Source organism: Sus scrofa, chromosome 4 (genome assembly GCF_054392235.1).
Source record: "Sus scrofa isolate SSC_HxYL_T2T_F1_AM1 chromosome 4, Sscrofa_HxYL_maternal_Yorkshire_Landrace_v2.0, whole genome shotgun sequence".
Lineage (NCBI taxonomy): Eukaryota > Metazoa > Chordata > Mammalia > Artiodactyla > Suidae > Sus > Sus scrofa.
Genome location: NC_139386.1, coordinates 132,617,350 through 132,634,342, shown reverse-complemented (window position 1 = coordinate 132,634,342; position 16,993 = coordinate 132,617,350). Strand labels below are relative to the sequence as shown.

Sequence of the window (16,993 nt, the reverse complement as noted above, 5' to 3'; positions counted from 1 at the left end):
TAGGTGAGTTCTCCTGTTGGTTTAACTGGGAATGATTTCTGAGCTTTTTCATCTTGCTTGTTATTTTCTTTTTCTTGATGGAGGTACACTCCCTGTGGCTGGGCAGGGTTTGCCTTGGCACTGCTGTGGAGTGTTTCCTGAGGGCTGGCGGTGTTGGCCAGTCTTCTTGGAGGCAGCAGGGCAGGTGGGGCTAGCTGGGCCACTGGGAGACAAAGGAGCACTTCCCCAGGACAGACAGGACTGGCAGGACTGCCCCATGATGGAGGCAGACTTCCCATGGCCGGGCAAGTCTTACCCCAGTGCTTCTGGGCCGCAGAGCTCTTCCAGAGGGCGAGCAGTGCTGGGCAGCTGCTCCATAGGAGTGCAGCACCTCCTGAGGGTAGGGGGGGCTAGCCAGGCTGCTGGGAGACAAAGGAGCACTTCCCCAGGGCAGCCAGAACTGGCAGGATTGCCCTGCGATGGAGGCAGACTTCCCGTGGCCAGGCAGAGCTTGCCCTGGCATTTCTGGGCCCAGGAGCTCTTCCAGGGAGTGCTGCTCTGCAAGAGTGTAGCCCCTCCAGAGGGCGGGCAGGCCAGGCCAGGGAAAGTCCCAGAGGTAGTGGGCTTCCTGCGAGTGGTGAGGCCAGCCCTCTGGGATGGCAGGTGGCCTCAGGTCAGCCTCCTGTCCGGGGTAGGGGAAGCGGGGAGGCACTGGGAAGCACTGCTCTCTGCCAGCTGGCGGGCAAGCATGCTCTCTGGGGCGCAAGGAGTGTTCTATGGCGCCCGCCCCTCCTCCTCTCCCCTCCCCAACACTGGCGCCTTGTCTCTCCTGCAGATCCAGATCTTCTCCCAGGATCCCCCTGTCATGGCTTTCCACTCCCCAGCCCTTAGCATATTGCTCCCTCCACCCTCAGTGCACCGCTTCCTAATCCCCAGGCTGTCTCCACACCGCCAACCCCAGCCCACTCCCCGGGACTAACCTCCAGAGCCGTGGTCTCCGTGCCCAGTCCCACCCGAGCTTCTCAGCTTTTGGTGACTGTGACAGTACTTCAGCTGATCTGTCCGGCTCTCTGCTTTTCAGATCTCAGACCTACTGCTGCGCTCTTCTCGGTGTCCGGAGATCCCTCTGACTCGGTTGATCTTTCCATCGATTAGGACTTTCCAGGGTGTGGGTTTCTTTTCAGGAGTGCCAGTCCTGTCCTGATTTCCCTTCTCTCATGCTCCTCTTTTCTCTTGTTTTACCCAGTTATGTCACGAGATTCTTGCCATTATTGGAGGTTTAGGTTCTTCTGCCAGTGTTTAGTTGCTGTTCTGTGTGAGTCGTTTAACATGCAGATGTGTGTTTTTTGTTGTGTTTGTGGGAGAGGATGAGCGCGTCCCCTACTCTTCCACCATCTGGCCTCAAATCCCTGGTTTTAAGATTTTAAATAAACTGATAAAAAGAAAAATTCAAAAGTGAACATTTAAAATTAACAAATCGTAAGTAGCATTTTCTTCAAGTTGACAGTGCTACAAATTTTATCTCAACTTTGATTTTTTTCTTCTGTTCGAGGACTTCCTGTCATATTGAATTTCGGTGTGAGCATGTATGAAGTTGAAGCATATAGAAGAACCATTTCAATGCATTTTAAAATTTTGTTCCATTCACCTGAGCAACAGAATGAGAATTATAATTATCTTTTTACTATATCTGTTGTCTTCTGGATATAATTAGGAGCTGTTTTGCTAGGATAGTGTGTTTTTCTGGTTGATGAGCTATCTTTCTATGTCCAGTGTGTTCTGAGTGAATTGAGAAGACATTAAGAGCCTTTTCTTTTTCTTTTTTTTTTTTTTTTTTTTTTGTCTTTTGTCTTTTTGTTGTTGTTGTTGTTGCTATTTCTTGGGCCGCTCCCGCGGCATATGGAGGTTCCCAGGCTAGGGGTTGAATCGGAGCTGTAGCCACCAGCCTACGCCAGAGTCACAGCAACGCGGGATCCGAGCCGCGTCTGCAACCTACACCACAGCTCACGGCAACGCCGGATCGTTAACCCACCGAGCAAGGCCAGGGATCGAACCCGCAACCTCATGGTTCCTAGTCGGATTCGTTAACCACTGCGCCACGACGGGAACTCCCAAGAGCCTTTTCTAATTTCACCAGTACATTTTTGTGAAATTGGCTCTTTGTAGCAGAGTAAACACTAAGTGCTAAACTAACATTTAGGTGTTGAGATTTACTTTTTGGGTTCTCAGTATGGCAAACTTGTCTCACAGGTAATAGAATAAAGCAGTGTATAAATAGAACTTCATATTAAATTTTTTATTATTGAGTTATAATTGATGTGCAGTATTTTTTACCTGTGTATGACAGTGATTCACAATTATTAAAAGATAGGTTCTATTTGTAGTTATTATAAAATATTGGCTGTGGTCCGTGTGTTGTTCTCTGTGTCCTGCAGCTTATTTATCTAGCACATAGCAGTGTGGACCTCTCAGTCCCTTACCTCTGTTCTGCCCCTCTGCCCTTCCCTTTTCCCAACGGTAACCATTCGTTTGTTCTTTATATATGCAAGGATCTTTTGTTGTTGTTGTTATCTTAACTAGTTGGTTTTATTTTTAAGATTTCACATATAAGTGATATACAGTAGTATATTTCTCTGACTTATTACACATAGCATAATACCCTCTCAGTCCATCCATGCTATTGCAAATGGCAAAATTTCATTCTTTTTTTATTGCTGAGTATTATTCCTATCTTGGCAATTGGCAATTGTAAATACCACTGCTATGAACGTTGTGGTGCATGTATCTTTTTCAATGGGTATTTTCATTTGTTTCAGATATACACCAAGGAGTGGAATTGCTGGGTCGTATGATGGTTCTGTTTTTAGTTTTTTGAGAAATGTCCATACAGTTTTCCATAGTGACTGCATCAATTTACCTTCTGACCAACAGCATATAAGGGTTTCCTTTTTTCCACATCCTCATCAATATTTGTTATTTGTGGTGTTTTTGATACTAGCCATTCTGAAAAGTGTGAGGTGATATCTTGTGGTTTTCAATTGCTTTTCTCTGATGATTAACCAAGTTGAACATCTACTCACAAGCCCATTGACCATTTATATGTCTTCTTGGGAAAAATGTCTTTTCAGATCTTTCGCCCATTTTTTAATTGGCTTGTTTTTTGATGTTGAATTTTTTCCCCCTTGTTTTAGGACTGCATTCATGGCACGTGGAAGTTCCCAGACTAGGGGTCCAATTGGAGCTCCACCTGCCGGCCTGTGCCACAGCCCCTGCAACACAAGATGCGAGCTATGTCTGCGACCTACACCACAGTTCACGGCAATGCTGGATCCTTACCATACTGAGCAGGGCCAGGGATGATCCAAGCCACACCTGTGACCTACACCACAGCTTGTGGCAATGCTGGATCCTTAACTCATTGAGCGAGGCCAGGGATTGAACCTGCATCCTCATGGATACTATGTTGGATTCTTAACCCACTGAGCTGCAGTGGGAACTCATTAAAGTCTTTTTTGAGTGATGTAAGTATGCTACCCTAGCTTTCTTCTGCTTTTCATTTGCACAGAATACCTTTCTCATTCTCTCACTTTCAACCTATGTGTGTCATTTATCTGAAGTGAGTGTCTTATGGGCAGCATATACATGGCTCTTGTTTTTGTATCCATTCAGCTACTTTGTATCTTTTTTCATTACTCAATGAATTTTATTACATTTATAGTTGTACAGTGATCATCACAACCAAATCATAGCATTTCCATCTCAAACCCCCAGCACATCCCCCCATCCCCAAACCTGTCTCATTTGGCAACCGTAAGTTTTTCAAAGTTTGTGAGTCAGTATCTGTTCTGCAAAGAGGTTCATTGCATCCTTTTTTTAGATTCCACATGTAAGTTCAATATAATTATTGTGAAGTTTATTCAAATAGTGATTGTCTCAGGTTTTACAGTTTCGTGTTCCCTTGTGTCTTCAGGGAAAGTGAACAAGAAAGGGAAGTTTTTGTGTTTAGCTCTTTAAAGTATGATACATTTATCATCATTCGAGTCATTTATCTGCAGATGCTCGAGCTCATCTTGAAGTCTCTTGTTCTCAGCTTGGGCTCTCTCCTGGATCCTTTTAGCTTCTTCCTAAAGAGTGGTAGAGAAAACCAAACGGCTTTAGAGTAAAGTAATATCCAAGTCATTGTTGGGAAGAGCCCAAATCATTGACTTTGTCTTACTTATTCTAACCTGTCAGTAACAAAAGGCTGTCCCCGAACCCATCCTTTCCATTTGTGTCTGTTTTTCCTCTCATTCTGGGTTGCCTACTTGTGTAATTCCCTTTCTCGGGCTGCAGAAACAACATCATCTCTCAATCCCTGGGTTACAGAGGTCCTAAGAATTTCATCCCCAGGCTCCTTCACCCTTTTCCCTTAGGCATCCTGAGTCCCACCTTGGCTTCGGGTCTCAGTTTTTCACAGAGGAATGCCAGATCTAATTTTATAGGGAAAGGCTGATACCACAACTGGGTGTCTAGGTGATATCTACAATCTGGCAAGGAGTGTGAACCTCAGATAAGGGACTTTGTTCCAAGCTTCCACAGTCATGGGGCAAAAGCAGAAGGAAAGAGTGAGGAGATTAAGAACCCCAGGTTGAAATTACTCTGCTCCAGTGCAGGTCTGAAATCTCAAAATTGTCGGAGCAGTACCTTCCTGGAAAACATGGTAGATGGGCTGCCCTGGGGGGAGGGGTGCTCTTGGTGTCCTAAGGGTGTGCACACGAGAATTTCACACTAGGTGTGCGGAAGCACATGCACTGTAGAACCCACTCACTGGGAAGGTGGTTTTGGTAACTTCCTGGTTTTGATGACTTGCTAGGCTGCGTAATATTGGCATTTAATTATCTCTTTGGAACCTAATGTTTCTAATCAGAAAAATAGGGACATGATAGTTCTGCTTCACAGTGAACAGATTTGATGAGAGGTTGCATGGAAAGTGCTTTGTACAGGGCTTGGTAAATAGGAACTACTAACTGATTGGACTGGACGGAACAAACTCTGCAAGTTAAAGGCCTTCAGAACCAGGGGCAATTAAGGCAAGTACAGGGGTATAGACACAGTGAGATGTCCGGCTTTAATTTAACAAATTGACAAAGCGGCCAAAGGAAAAGCCTATCTAGAGCAAGTAACAAGAGGACGAAAAAGACTATAATTACTGTGGGTTAGAAATGTCCTTGGATTTTGCTTAACAAATTACAGTACTTATGCTGTGCCCAGCACCATTCTAAATACAAATATTGAGTCACTGAAGTATCGAAATAGCCCTATAAAGTAGTTATTATGGCCATCTCCAAACAGTAGCTTTAGTGAGAGATGGAGCTGGGATTCTTACCCGGGTTGTCTGATTCCAGATTCAGACTAGGTTTGCAGAAACAAAGCATTCCTTATCCTGAGCCACAGTATTATGCTTCCTGTTCTGTGTTGTCATCAATACAGAGAGGAGAGATAGGAGAAAAACCCAGAGATGAAATAATTGATGAATACCTGGAGATAACGTTCCTGGGCTCTCTGTTGCAATACCTGCTGGTGCAGTCTGTTTATTTCCATTCGTCTCACTTGTTCCTGATAGAATCTTTGCCGCTGCTCCATCATTTGGTGTTGCTGTGTTAGGATGGCTGCTAACACTTGTACCTTAAAGTTTACAGCCTCTGCTTGCAAACGTGCCTCTGAGCTAGAAGAAAAGGACAAACCTCTCTAGAATGAAAGTACCCATCCTTCTCCCTCCCACTCGCATTTGTTATTGGTGCTACTGTATAGTACCATCCTTCTGTCCAGGTAGTCATCATTGTAGCTGACGGTATATGCCATATTCATAGATGGACTGAGGAGCTAAGAATGGCACATCTTTGCTGTTCTTGCTCTAGTTTAATGATCCCAGGCAAACCAGGCCAATTTAATCTACGATGGGTAGCGTTTCTGTCTTGCATCTTTTCCATTTTCGCCTTACCTTCCATCTCCTTCTCCCTTTGTGTGAGAGCCAGATCTGTCTGGAAAATCGTAACATTCATAGACTCCTTGGACTGTAAATATTTCCGCAGAGCTTCTTCAGCCTGAAACCCCCAAAGTGTGGTAAGAGGTGGGAAGTGGTTAGAAATACTGAAAATCTCTTCATTTCTTTTCTTCCCAGCATCTTTTCCTCCCTGGAAGTGCTCAGCCTATATTGAGGGGAGCTGTCAATCAAACCTCTCCTGTCAAGAGGTGGGCACAGGCTTAGGGCTGGCCTATGAGAATACCCAAGGCCACGTGATGCAAAAGATGTGGGTACAGGTGAGAAAATACTGCAAGTCAGGTGTTTTAAAGACTGATGTGGAACCTGGAAAGATGCTTTTCTCTTTTGTGAGACCGAGGGCACAAAAGACAAAATCTAGGAACTCTTGGTGTCATCTTTGCTGCCACCTGAGCTGAGCCTGCCTGAGAAGGAAGCCAGTGGGTAGGAAAACAGTACAGAAAGCTGGAGTGAGGGTTGGAAAGACAAAGAAAGAAACGGGAAAACTGATTATATTGATACTTGCAATCGACTATTATAATAAACTCTTGACCATATCCGTTCTTACAACTAAATATAAACATTTTACTTTTATGTGAGCCAATGAATGATTTTCTTCAGTTAGGGCAATTATGGGGATTCTATCCTGTGTAGCCAAAAAAAAACCCAACCCCTTTGCTGCCAGGCATGTTGATGACTGCTACGGAAGTCTGGCGATTACGGCGGTCGTTCAGTTTACTCCCCCAGCACTCCTTCCTATCTATGATCATTGATTTCTGGAAGAAGACCCCCAACAGTGCCCCCTAATTAAAGCATAAACTAGGTGTACCTGTAGCCCTTTCCAGGGCACCTGATAGTACACTGCCTTCAGCTCTTCTCTCCTCTGCATGAAGAGACGATGCCCCCCTGGTATTGAATAAAACCCCTGTTTCACTTCTTCTTCTAGAGGTTCAAAAATAACCTGAAGTAAAGATGAGCAACGGTCTAGTGATGTCTTCAAGTTCCTTTCATGAAGTTCATTCTGTTTGGCTTCTAGCAGGGTCTTCACAGGGACAAAGACCAGTGGAAAAGGTGTTAGCAGCACAGCAGTATTTCTAGAACTGATTCACAAAACAAATTTTTCCGCATGTGTTTCTGGAAAAGTGAGGGCCGCATTCAAGACTCTAGCCTCCCCACCAAACCTACAAAAGTTCCAAGGGTGAAACACTGTAGAAAAATGACTTGACTTTTGGGTTTGAAATTTCCTGAAACCACTTTCTTTCGCCTTTTCTGCTTTAGATGTGATCTTCTGACTGCAGATCTGTCATCTCTTGCCCTAATTTTATTATTATTATTTTGTTTTAGGGCCGCTCCTATGGCATGTGGAAGTTCTCAGAGTAAGGGTTGAATCAGAGCTGCAATTGCCCGCCTATACCACAACCACAGCAATGCCAGATCCAAGCTGAGTCTGCAGCCTGCACCACAGCTCACAGCTATGATGGATACTTAACCCACTGAGCAAGGCCAGGGATCAAACCTGCATCCTCAGGGGTACTAGTCAGGTTCATTACAGCTGAGCCACAGCAGGAATGCCAATATCAGTTTTGTTTGGTTGTTTTTTCTTTTTGGGGACACACCTGTGCCATATGGAAATTCCCAGGCTAGGGGTCAAATCTGAGCTGCAGCTGCCGGCCCACACCACAGCTGGGGCAACTCTGGATCCTTAACCCACTGAGCGAGGACAGGAATTGAATCCACATCCTCATGGATACCAGTCGGGTTCTTAGTATCTGCTGAGCCGTAAGGGGCACTCCTCTTGCCCTAATCTTAAATGCAACCTGCTGTTTTACAGCCATCTGAATGTCCGTATTATACTAGGCCTGGGATTCCCAGTAAGGAGGTAGAATGGATCATTGGCCAGTGTAATGAGTGTATGCTCTTAAACCTGGGGGCATAATCTTTTAATAGGTCCATTTGGCAATTCTGTATGGTTGATTGAAATAAAGGAAAGTTCATTAGTACTTTATGGATACAATTTTTAAAGGAATAAGATTGCTTAAAAAAAATTTGTCCATGGATGTGACATAGTGAGGTGAGTTGTCTGTGTGTGAAAGCTTCAGAATCTATAGGGTCCAGAGTAGTTTTATGTTTATCTGCTTGTTTTTTTGTTCGTTTATGTTCAGAATAATAGTGATATCTTGATCCCATAAGTGACAGTCACTATCTTTCAGTCTAGTAAGAATTGCCTTTCTTTTTTCTTTTTCAGCCACACCCAAGACATATGGAAGTTCTGGTCCAGGGATCAAATCTGAGCTGCAGGTACAACCTACATCACAGCTGCGGCAACGCTGGATCTTTAACCCACTGTGCTGGGCCAGGGATAGAGCCCATGTCACCTCAGAGACAACACCAGATCCTTAACCCACTGTGCCACAACGGGAACCCCAAGAATTGCTTTCCTTAAGTCCTCCTTTTGCCTTTCGTAGTAATGCTTTGCCTTGCATTGACCCTAAGCCCCATGAACTATAGGGGAAAAAACATCAATTACCTCTAATTTTTTCTGGAACCCGTGGTCCACATCCTTGAAAGAATTCATTACGAATACTTCGATGGCCACTTTCTTACAGATCCTGTGCAGGTCCAGCAGCTCCTGCAGGGTCTCTGTGGGCAGGTGCAGATTCTGGCCCATCAGCTGGTCATAGTGGGCAATGGCCGTTTTCATTGCAGCCGAGTTCTTAACCTGCGCCAAGGCCAGGACTGTGTTCTCCACACAGGGCAGGTCCCCACTGCTGATGGCTTTCACGTAGGTCAGCACCACTCTCTCTAGATCTTCGCAGGAGGAAGGAAGGCTTGAATTAATTGCAGGGGAAAAAGGACATACTCTGAACTGAGTAATTCAGAGAGGGTTAAGCCTTCTACCCAGCGTTCAAGGGCCCCGAGGAGGCTCCTCTGGGAAATTACGTGACCATGAAGGCAGATCTTTCATCCTTTGAGAAAAGAACGTGTTCCAGTGGAACATGCGAGATGCACGTGATCAACCACGTGTCACCGTTTTCTTACGGAGAAAGGAGGGGACGGTTGTATGACGCTGTGGGCAGTCATCTGGTTGGAACCCTGGAGGCCTTTTGCCTCTTGACTCTTTGCTTTCTTTTTCTCTTCCTCAGGTTTCTGTTCCCTTCCCAGTCCCTTCTCTCCTCCCCTTCCACGTGTGAAGCCGGTACGCGTGTTACCTTCATCAGCAACAGCACAAAGGTGGCAAAGGAGACCACGTCAGCTGACTCCTTGTTGAAACTTTCTGTTGGACTTCCTTGTCCTTTACACATTTTTTATGCCCCCAACTTCCCTCTAGAGTGCGGTGATCGTTCACCAGGTTCCACGACATGTTTGGGAATAGCTGGACCGAGACGTCTGCTTTGATTTCTTTAAGAGTTCTAGACAACTTGGGTGTCTGGTTGTTTCGTCTTTGTACCAGGATGTCCCATTTCTATGGAGAATGTATGTGTCTTCCTTATCTTCTGCCTAACTAAACCCGGGACACATGGCACACACCCGCTGTATGGGCGGAACAAGTATTTCTGACCCATGTGGGTTAGTTACTTCAACAGTGGACCATGTATAGAAAGGACATTTTCAACTTGACCTTTTCCTCAGGTTATCTCCCTCCTTTATTGTGCTTTGCAGGCATGACGAAAAAAGCCTAGAAATATTTTTGGTACTCACTGGAATTGGATACATATGATACATATGCTTTCTTGGCAGGGGCTGCCTATGCATTTGCATCGTTGGCAGTGCAAGGAGAAAATTACAGCAGAGTCCCCAGCCTCTAGTTTGGACTGCAGGAGAATCCCTAAGAAGGTACTCACGGGACCCATTGGCCTTGCTGCCTTCTGGAAGAGTTTTAGATTTGGAGTGGCTGAAGATGTAGGAACAGAATTCCGCCACTTGTTGTACAAAGTCCGGTTCCAAGTCATCATCATGTAGCGTCTCAAGCTGGGCAAGCTTCTTCCGATGAGTGGGGGAGTCAAAAATAAAGCATTTCTTTGTGGGAAAGAATTTCTGTATACACTGACGGGGCAAATTAAAATTCTGAAGACTTTTATCAGCCCCTGAGGAAGGAAAAACAGGATTGATTTAGTATAGGATTAACATTTATTTCAATGTATTTCCCACAAACGAATGTGCCTTCTTAGCTGATGTCATTTATTTTACGACATCTTCGCAAACCCCAAGCGAAAAGGTGAAAGGTAATCAGACAGGGAACGGAAGAGGGAAAAGTAACTTGCTCCAAGACCAGGGGAATACTACAAGTTAATATGAAATCTATTAGTTCACTGTAAATTAATAGTATCAAGTATTTTTGTGGTAGTTTAGTCAGGTGAGTACAGGTAGGGAGCTACCAGTTTAGCCAGAAACACAGAAGAGATACTGTTTGTGTTAATGTTTCTCCCTCTTTCCAAAGCTGAAGGCCCTGTTACCTGGCTTTGGCCTCAGCGAATTCTCCAGATATTCATCTGTTGTGATGGGGTGTCCATTTACTTCCAGGTCAAGGAAGAAATCTCTCAGAGTCCACACTAAGTCTGGACAGTTGCTCACAGAGTCCTCTGGACCCGACACCTCGTCAGCATCAGTTGAGGATACTGTTTGGAGCCATGTGGCTAGTTCTGCCACGTAGCTGGGATGCACTTAAGGAAACAGAACTGAACCGAAGCCCTGCTTAATTCCCTGTCTTTCCACCCTTCACATCCATTGTGTTGGAACCAGGTCCGCGTTTCCTTATAACTACAAAGACTCTTTCCTGTCCTTTTAGTGCTTACGATGCTTTCATTTCTGTGTTGGATTCACAAAGATTCATGAACATGGCAGGTGAACAGGGGTGCCCCCTCTGGCTTTGGTACCACCCTGCATCTCCAAAGGATACTGCAAGAGGTCGATTGCCCTCTGGTCAATTTTGTTCATGGTGTTGTATACAAAGGTACTGCTCAGTAACAGTGCCAGCACAAAGATCTGGGTGTCATTTTTCTTGTCGCCCTAGTAGTCAGAACACATTTCAGTCATGTCTCATGGCATTCCCAGACGAGCAGTTATTAAAAATTGACCCCTGACCTATAAGTCCTAGACAAGAGAACCAAAAATGGGTGTGAGGAACACGTGAACTTGGACTAGTTCTGTCTTTTGCGTTGATAACTTTACACAAAACCATATATTGTTAACTCATCAATCCCTCTTATAACGGGTTGGGGATTTGCAAATTGATAGTCAAAATTAGTGGGAGTAGCCAGAGTATTTAAAATCAGAATTTTCAATTGTGCAAAATACACTTGGCCTGCATACATAATGCACACATCTGTTTTATCGAGTAGCTTTTATACCCAGTGCCGTTCACACTACTGATCTTATCGAATATCCTGAACAATGCTGACTTGTGAACTACTGTTTCCATGTTAGAGATGAGGAAACGAAGGCAAAATGGGTTAGACCATTTTGAATTGCAGTAAATTAAAAGCACAGTGAAGACACAAAACACAGGGGGAAGATCCAGTTTTGTGCTCGAGCCCGCGCCCCTTGGCTCACAAGAGCTGCTCATGCACATCTTCTCCGCACGCTGAGTGTGGTGCTTCCCTGGATGGCTTGGAGTCAGCTGTGATGCGAGTACCTAGAAGACTTACAAGTGCTGCAAATCTAGGCTTTATTTTTCCCCAGTGGGCTAGTGGTTGGACACTCACCAGCCTGCAAGTGATAAAGTCTCATGTATCTCCTGCTCAGATGGTGAAATGGATGAAACCAAAGGGGAATCAGAAGATCTAGGGAGACTTATTCTTGCTTTTATTAAAGTCACAGCGAGTGCCCAGTGCCAGGGCCTGGTTTGGACTCAAGTCCCGCTGCCCCAGATCACATTGCTGATCTCTGTCCCCTGCCAGGTCACATTGCTGACAGCGATGTTGTTTGTCCCATCTTTCTGCGGTTTGGTGAGCTGCCTGTTTCCACATTAGCACAGTCTCCTAGCTACGCTTCTAGTTTGCACATATTTTTTTTTTCAGGTTTCCAAACTTGGACCATTAAAAATAGAAAGGGGAAAGAAAGTTATACCCTGATCAAGTGGAAGTATTAAAAAAAAAATACCCTCTGTAAAAACTGTTCAGAGACGAGGAAGTTGATTAAAAAGCATCCTTGGGGGGAAAAAAGCATCCTGTTACCTTCTCCACATCCCCGAGTCCCTCGGTGTCCAGAAGGACCAGGGTGTGGTCTGGCTTCCTGGGGTGAGGCACGCACCACATCCAGATGCCCTTTGTGTGAGACTGCACCGTGGAGCCCACAGAGAAGCCTGCGGGGGGAGAGGAGAGGCTGAAACAGAGGGATCGGGAATGGGAGCTGCCCTTGGCGGTGGACTGTGGTTTAGGGAAAGCACGATGAGGAGACGGCAGAAAGGACAACCCTGTGCCGATCTGAGTTCCAGCAGAGGCATGAGATGGCAGGAATGCCACGCACCAAAGGGCGGACATTTGATGTAGTTTTTATTCATAATTTTTCAAGGTTAAAGTAGATTTAAAGTGTTGCACCAACTTCTGCTGGAGAGCGTGGTGACCCAGTCATTCATGTAAATGTGCATATTCGATCCCACGAGACTGGAGATAGTTTCCTGTGCTGTTCAGTAGGACCTCATTGCTTATCCATCCCTAAATGTGAGCGTTTGCATCTCCCAACCCCAAATTCCCCACCCATCCCACTCAAATTGGATTAAAGACCTAAATGTAACGCCAGGAGTTATAAACTCCTAGAGGAAAACATAGAATTCTCTTTGAGATAAATCATAGCAACATCTTGTTTTTTTGAACAAGAACATTAATGCCACGACAATTTTAATCATTTAGAGTTTCATATGTAGAAGTTATTTCATTAATGTCTTACTCCTTGTAATGGAAAAACAGTATGATTTTTTTTCTCAAGGAGATCCTAAGGGGAAAAAAAGAGGTGCTGTGTCAGAAACAGACCTCTCCTTTTTACCTCCCAGCTGTGACCCATACATCAGCTTTCGATATTCCTCCTCGTCTCTGACATCCTCTCCCGGCCTCACGGTCCTGCCTGCTGGGAGTGCGGGTGCCCAGCAGGGGCTCAGCCCGGTTTGCTGGGGCCACTCACCCTTGTTCTTCCCAGCCAGCTTGTTCATCAGGTAGGATTTGCCTGTGCGGTACAGGCCCACGATAGCCACCACCACCAGGGGCTGCTTGATGGCAGACAGGAGCTTCAGCGCTTTCGGGTTCACCGCCAGTCGCCCATTGATGTTCTCAATGAGGCACTGTGGTTCGGGCATGTGCACCCCTGAGGCCATGTCTAGGGTGTCCTCTGATCTGCAGGGGAAGAGGTGGGATAGACTGGAATTTCTAGACTTTAAGCAGAGAAAAAATCATGTTGCTTCCTCAACTTGCAGATATGCTCTTTCCTGGCATGGCCTGTGTTTCTGAAGAAATTAAACAACCACCAAAAGAAGACAGTAAAGGGAGTCATAGTGAAATAGTGCCCGGCGTCCCAGCATCCTACACAGGCCACCCCACTGGCTCCTGAATGTCTCGCGGGAATGTGGAAAACCGTTTTCTGAGTCTAACCTACTGCTGGTTTGTGTCTGACTCTTCTCCACTGGTGTTTGGCTCTTGCTCATGTTTCTTGCTTTTTACCTTCCTGAATCCCCAGACTGAGTCTTTGTGGTCACTGGTGGTTATATTAAACGTCTTGCTTTCACCTGGTATCAACCTGCATTTCTCTAATTTAGGGATCTGTCCAGTCAAAACATGTTATGCTAAATCCTGCCAGGTCATTGTGTAGCAGTACCGAACACATAGTGGTTGTTCACTTCTTAAAGTTTTACTTTTTTTTTTTAATGGCCACCCCAGCGGCATGTGGAAGTTCTCAGGCTAGGGGTCTAATTGGAGCTGTAGCTACTGGTCTACACCACAGCTCACAGCAACATGGGATCCTTAACCCACTGGGCAAGGCCAGGGATCGAACCTGCATCCTCGTGGATACTGGTTGAGTTCGTTACTGCTGAGCCACATTGGGAACTCCCTTAAAGCTTTACTTTTAAAGAATTCTTTGTATAGCTTTTAATGTGTGTTTTTCAGTCAAAACCTTAGTAAGTGGTCATTTTATGATTGAGAAAGTGAGTGACAATACTTTCTTAAATAATACTTAACCATTTATTTTCTGATTTCTGGACATCAATTCCTTTACCCTAAAGAACCCCTGATAAAACATTTTTAAGCTATCTGAGCTTTAAACAAATGCTTGCTTTTCTGCCTTGCCTTATCATAAAGAACAATTTTCTTCCATTTTAGAGGCATTTACAACAGAAGCTAAAAATCCACATCCGCTTGCCTTTAAAAAAAAAAACCCTGAAATCTTGCAGTGCAAATATCCGGATTCCTTTGTTAGCTACCTATAAAAGTTGCTTTTTTCCAAATTATAAGGGCCACTCTCCATGTTCCTTCATAGCCCATGCCCCAGAGATTAACCAGGGGACAGAGAAAAGAGAAAGTGCCTGGCCGCAGTTAGGAGATCCACTGCAAATGGGTGGCACCATGCTAATGCACTTCCAATGCAATACTCGCATCCTCTGGTGATTGAGTTCTTGCCTCTGATTTGTGTGTAGCAGGAGTCATAATCCTTTTTCGATTAGAGAGATATGGGGACTCGGCAGTAACGGTCCACAGCAATTAGCTAGAAGAACGGAAGGCACACAATCTGTATCTCTTTGCAGAGGCTGGGACCTCACCAGCTCTTTTGCTTTGGAATGATGTCACGAATGGGAAAGGAAAAGGATTTGTCTGAATTTTCAGACCCCTTAATGAGTAATACTAGTGCTCTGCATCTATATTAATGCAAGTGTTATACAGATTGTCCCCAGATGTCATCTTGGTAACATCTTTCATACTTTTAGGGCAGCTCAGTCTCTAAAACCTCTTTGCGGAGTCCATGAGTTTGAGCCTTATACCTAACTATTGCTCTGCCATCATAAATCAGTAATGTATGCTCTGAGATGCATTCTCCAAAACTCTGCTAGAGCCCCATAACCTGTTGTAAATAGAAACGAAGCAAGATTGCATCAGCATATACACACAATACACGTTTCGGCTTTGATTTCTTTTTTTTCTTTTTGTCTTTTTAGGGCTGCACCCACGGCATATGGACGTTCCCAGGCTAGGGGTTGAATCGGAACGACAGCTGCCGGCTACACCGCAGCCACAGCCATGCCAGATCCAAGCCGTGTCTGCAACTTACACCACAGCTCACGGCAACACCAGATCCTTAACCCACTGAGTGAGGCCAGGGCTTGAACCCACATCCTCATGGATACTAGGTGGGTTCATTCCCACTGAGGCACAAGGGGAACTCCCTTGGCTGTGATTTCTAATCTCAGACCTGCACCTGGCTATCTGAGTGACTCTGGCATTCCACTTAACGCCCTCAGCTCATCTTCAAAAAAAGGAAGTGACTAAATATTTCTTTATATCTGTATAACTGCTAGCCGAAAGGAGAGCGAGAGCTGTAAAAATATGTAAATAAGGAAAATGCCAAGAAATATAGGCAAAGAGGCTCAAAAGGGCTACTGATAGAGTTTCTAGGAAAACCAAAACAGAAACAAAACAACCCTCTGTTTTCAGCCATAAAATCCTAGATGGGTTTTGTGTTATTTTTGTTATCGTTGGTTGCTTTCACTTTGTGTCTTTTATGGTTTGAGATTGCAAGGGAAGGAAAAAGCTCGTATGAAGGAGGAAAATGCAATTCAAACCAGGGATTTTGTGAAGTGTGCGCTGTAATAAGACCTTCAAAGGAGAAGAGAGCTCCACGGAGTAAACGAAATTATCAGAGAGTATTGAGCGGTCAAGAGGACAAGCGTTGTGTTAAGTGATTTGTAAGAGTAAAGTCAGTAGAGTCATGAGAACAAAGACCACATAAGAGGCTGTAAGGAATGAGTGGGCGCCAAGAAATCAAATCTGGTTACTATTCAGGATTCTTTCTAAAGGGGGAAATCCATCTTCAAACAAAGTACAGGCCTATGACTAAGATATATGGCTTTTTTTTGGTCTTTTTTAGGGCGCACCTGCAGCATATGGACGTTCCCAGGCTGGAGGTTGAATCGGAGCTGTAGCTGCTGGCCTGCACCGCAGCCACAGCAATGCTGGATCCTTAACCCACCGAACAAGGCCAGGGACCGAACTTGCATCCCAAGGAGAGTCAGGTTTGCTACCGATGTGCCACCACGGGCACTTTGATATGTAGTCATTTCTATGACATTTCTTCATTGTCCACTGTGGATGTCAATTTTCCTTCTTTCTTTCTGCCCTTAACACTGTAAGCAAGCCCTTTACCTTTCATCTCACTCAGTGCTCTTTCTCATGAACATGGTACAATCATCGTTCTTGAAAAGGTAAGGCTGCAGTTTGAAGGATCTTAATCAGATTTGTCAAAGACAAAGGTAGCTGAAGTGGCAGCCCAGGTCCCCATGGATCATAAGGCGGTAAAGGAAGAAAAACGGTGTGAAGACCCTTAATGCTCTTTGTCCCCACGCGTGCCTGTGTCTAGTTCACCATGAGCAAAGGAACTGGCATTTCATGGATCCTGCTTCCTGTCTGACGGCACCAAAAGTTAGCCTTTAACGAGGTCTGACTGTTCCCATCCAGCTCAGCTTCCTGAGGTCACGATTACACACTCTGTAAGGCGTCCTGAGCCCAGCAAACGTTTTCCCACCCATGCCCCACTCTTACCTTAACTGTAAGGTCAGTAGCAGAGATCTTTTAGACCAAGGGAGGAAGCTGCCTCATGACAACTTGGTGAGACCTGTAACGCTGTCCCTTAGTTTAGCTGTGTTTTTCTGATATACTTTAAAGAAAAAAAAAGCCTGTCCTGGGAATTTCCTTTCTCTCCACTGAGCTGCCTTCCACAAGGCAGAGGATTAGAATACAAAACAAAACCAAAAGTGGAAGTGTTTTTGAAACAACGTCACTACAGGAAACTAAAAGCACA

General features: G+C 45.0%; 3 protein-coding genes across 6 annotated transcripts in view; 1 reads left to right on the top strand and 2 right to left on the bottom strand.

Annotated features, from left to right (window-relative positions):
- Positions 1-16,931, bottom strand: part of LOC100523668 (guanylate-binding protein 2-like) — a 55,704-nt gene extending 38,773 nt beyond the window's left edge. The window contains exon 1 of the mRNA XM_085024121.1: positions 16,735-16,931. The gene's annotated coding sequence lies outside the window, so the exon portion shown is untranslated. The remainder of the gene's footprint in view (positions 1-16,734) is intronic.
- The window catches only part of GBP2 (guanylate binding protein 2, interferon-inducible), a 264,757-nt gene that overhangs the window by 101,825 nt on the left and 145,939 nt on the right, over positions 1-16,993 (top strand). The window lies entirely within an intron of this gene.
- LOC100523492 (guanylate-binding protein 5) lies at positions 3,661-16,931 on the bottom strand. Of its 2 annotated transcripts, none has more exons than XR_002343638.2 (11): positions 16,735-16,931; positions 13,115-13,323; positions 12,172-12,299; positions 10,896-11,005; positions 10,453-10,649; positions 9,841-10,083; positions 8,526-8,806; positions 6,828-7,040; positions 5,960-6,062; positions 5,497-5,683; positions 3,661-4,103 (listed from the first exon to the last, which is right to left on the bottom strand). XR_002343638.2 is itself a non-coding variant. In XM_013997408.3 (11 exons), the coding sequence occupies exons 2-11, from the start codon at positions 13,302-13,304 to the stop codon at positions 3,990-3,992; spliced, it is 1,761 nt and encodes a 586-aa protein (XP_013852862.2). In that variant the 5' UTR covers positions 13,305-13,323; positions 16,735-16,931; the 3' UTR covers positions 3,661-3,989. The 2 variants fall into 2 exon arrangements, 1 of the variants encoding a protein (XP_013852862.2); XM_013997408.3 differs by having other exon boundaries at positions 5,497-5,678.

What these genes read in the sequence shown, in the direction of transcription:
- LOC100523492 (XM_013997408.3), bottom strand. Translation starts at nt 13,304, where the DNA reads ATGGCCTCAGGGGTGCACATGCCCGAACCACAGTGCCTCATTGAGAAC. An exon ending in GACTCGGGGATGTGGAGAAG is followed by an intron (nt 11,006 to 12,171) that starts GTAACAGGATGC and finishes TCTGACTACTAG; the next exon opens with GGCGACAAGAAAAATGACAC. An exon ending in GGTTCCAGAAAAAATTAGAG is followed by an intron (nt 7,041 to 8,525) that starts GTAATTGATGTT and finishes GTCCCTGTGAAG; the next exon opens with ACCCTGCTAGAAGCCAAACA.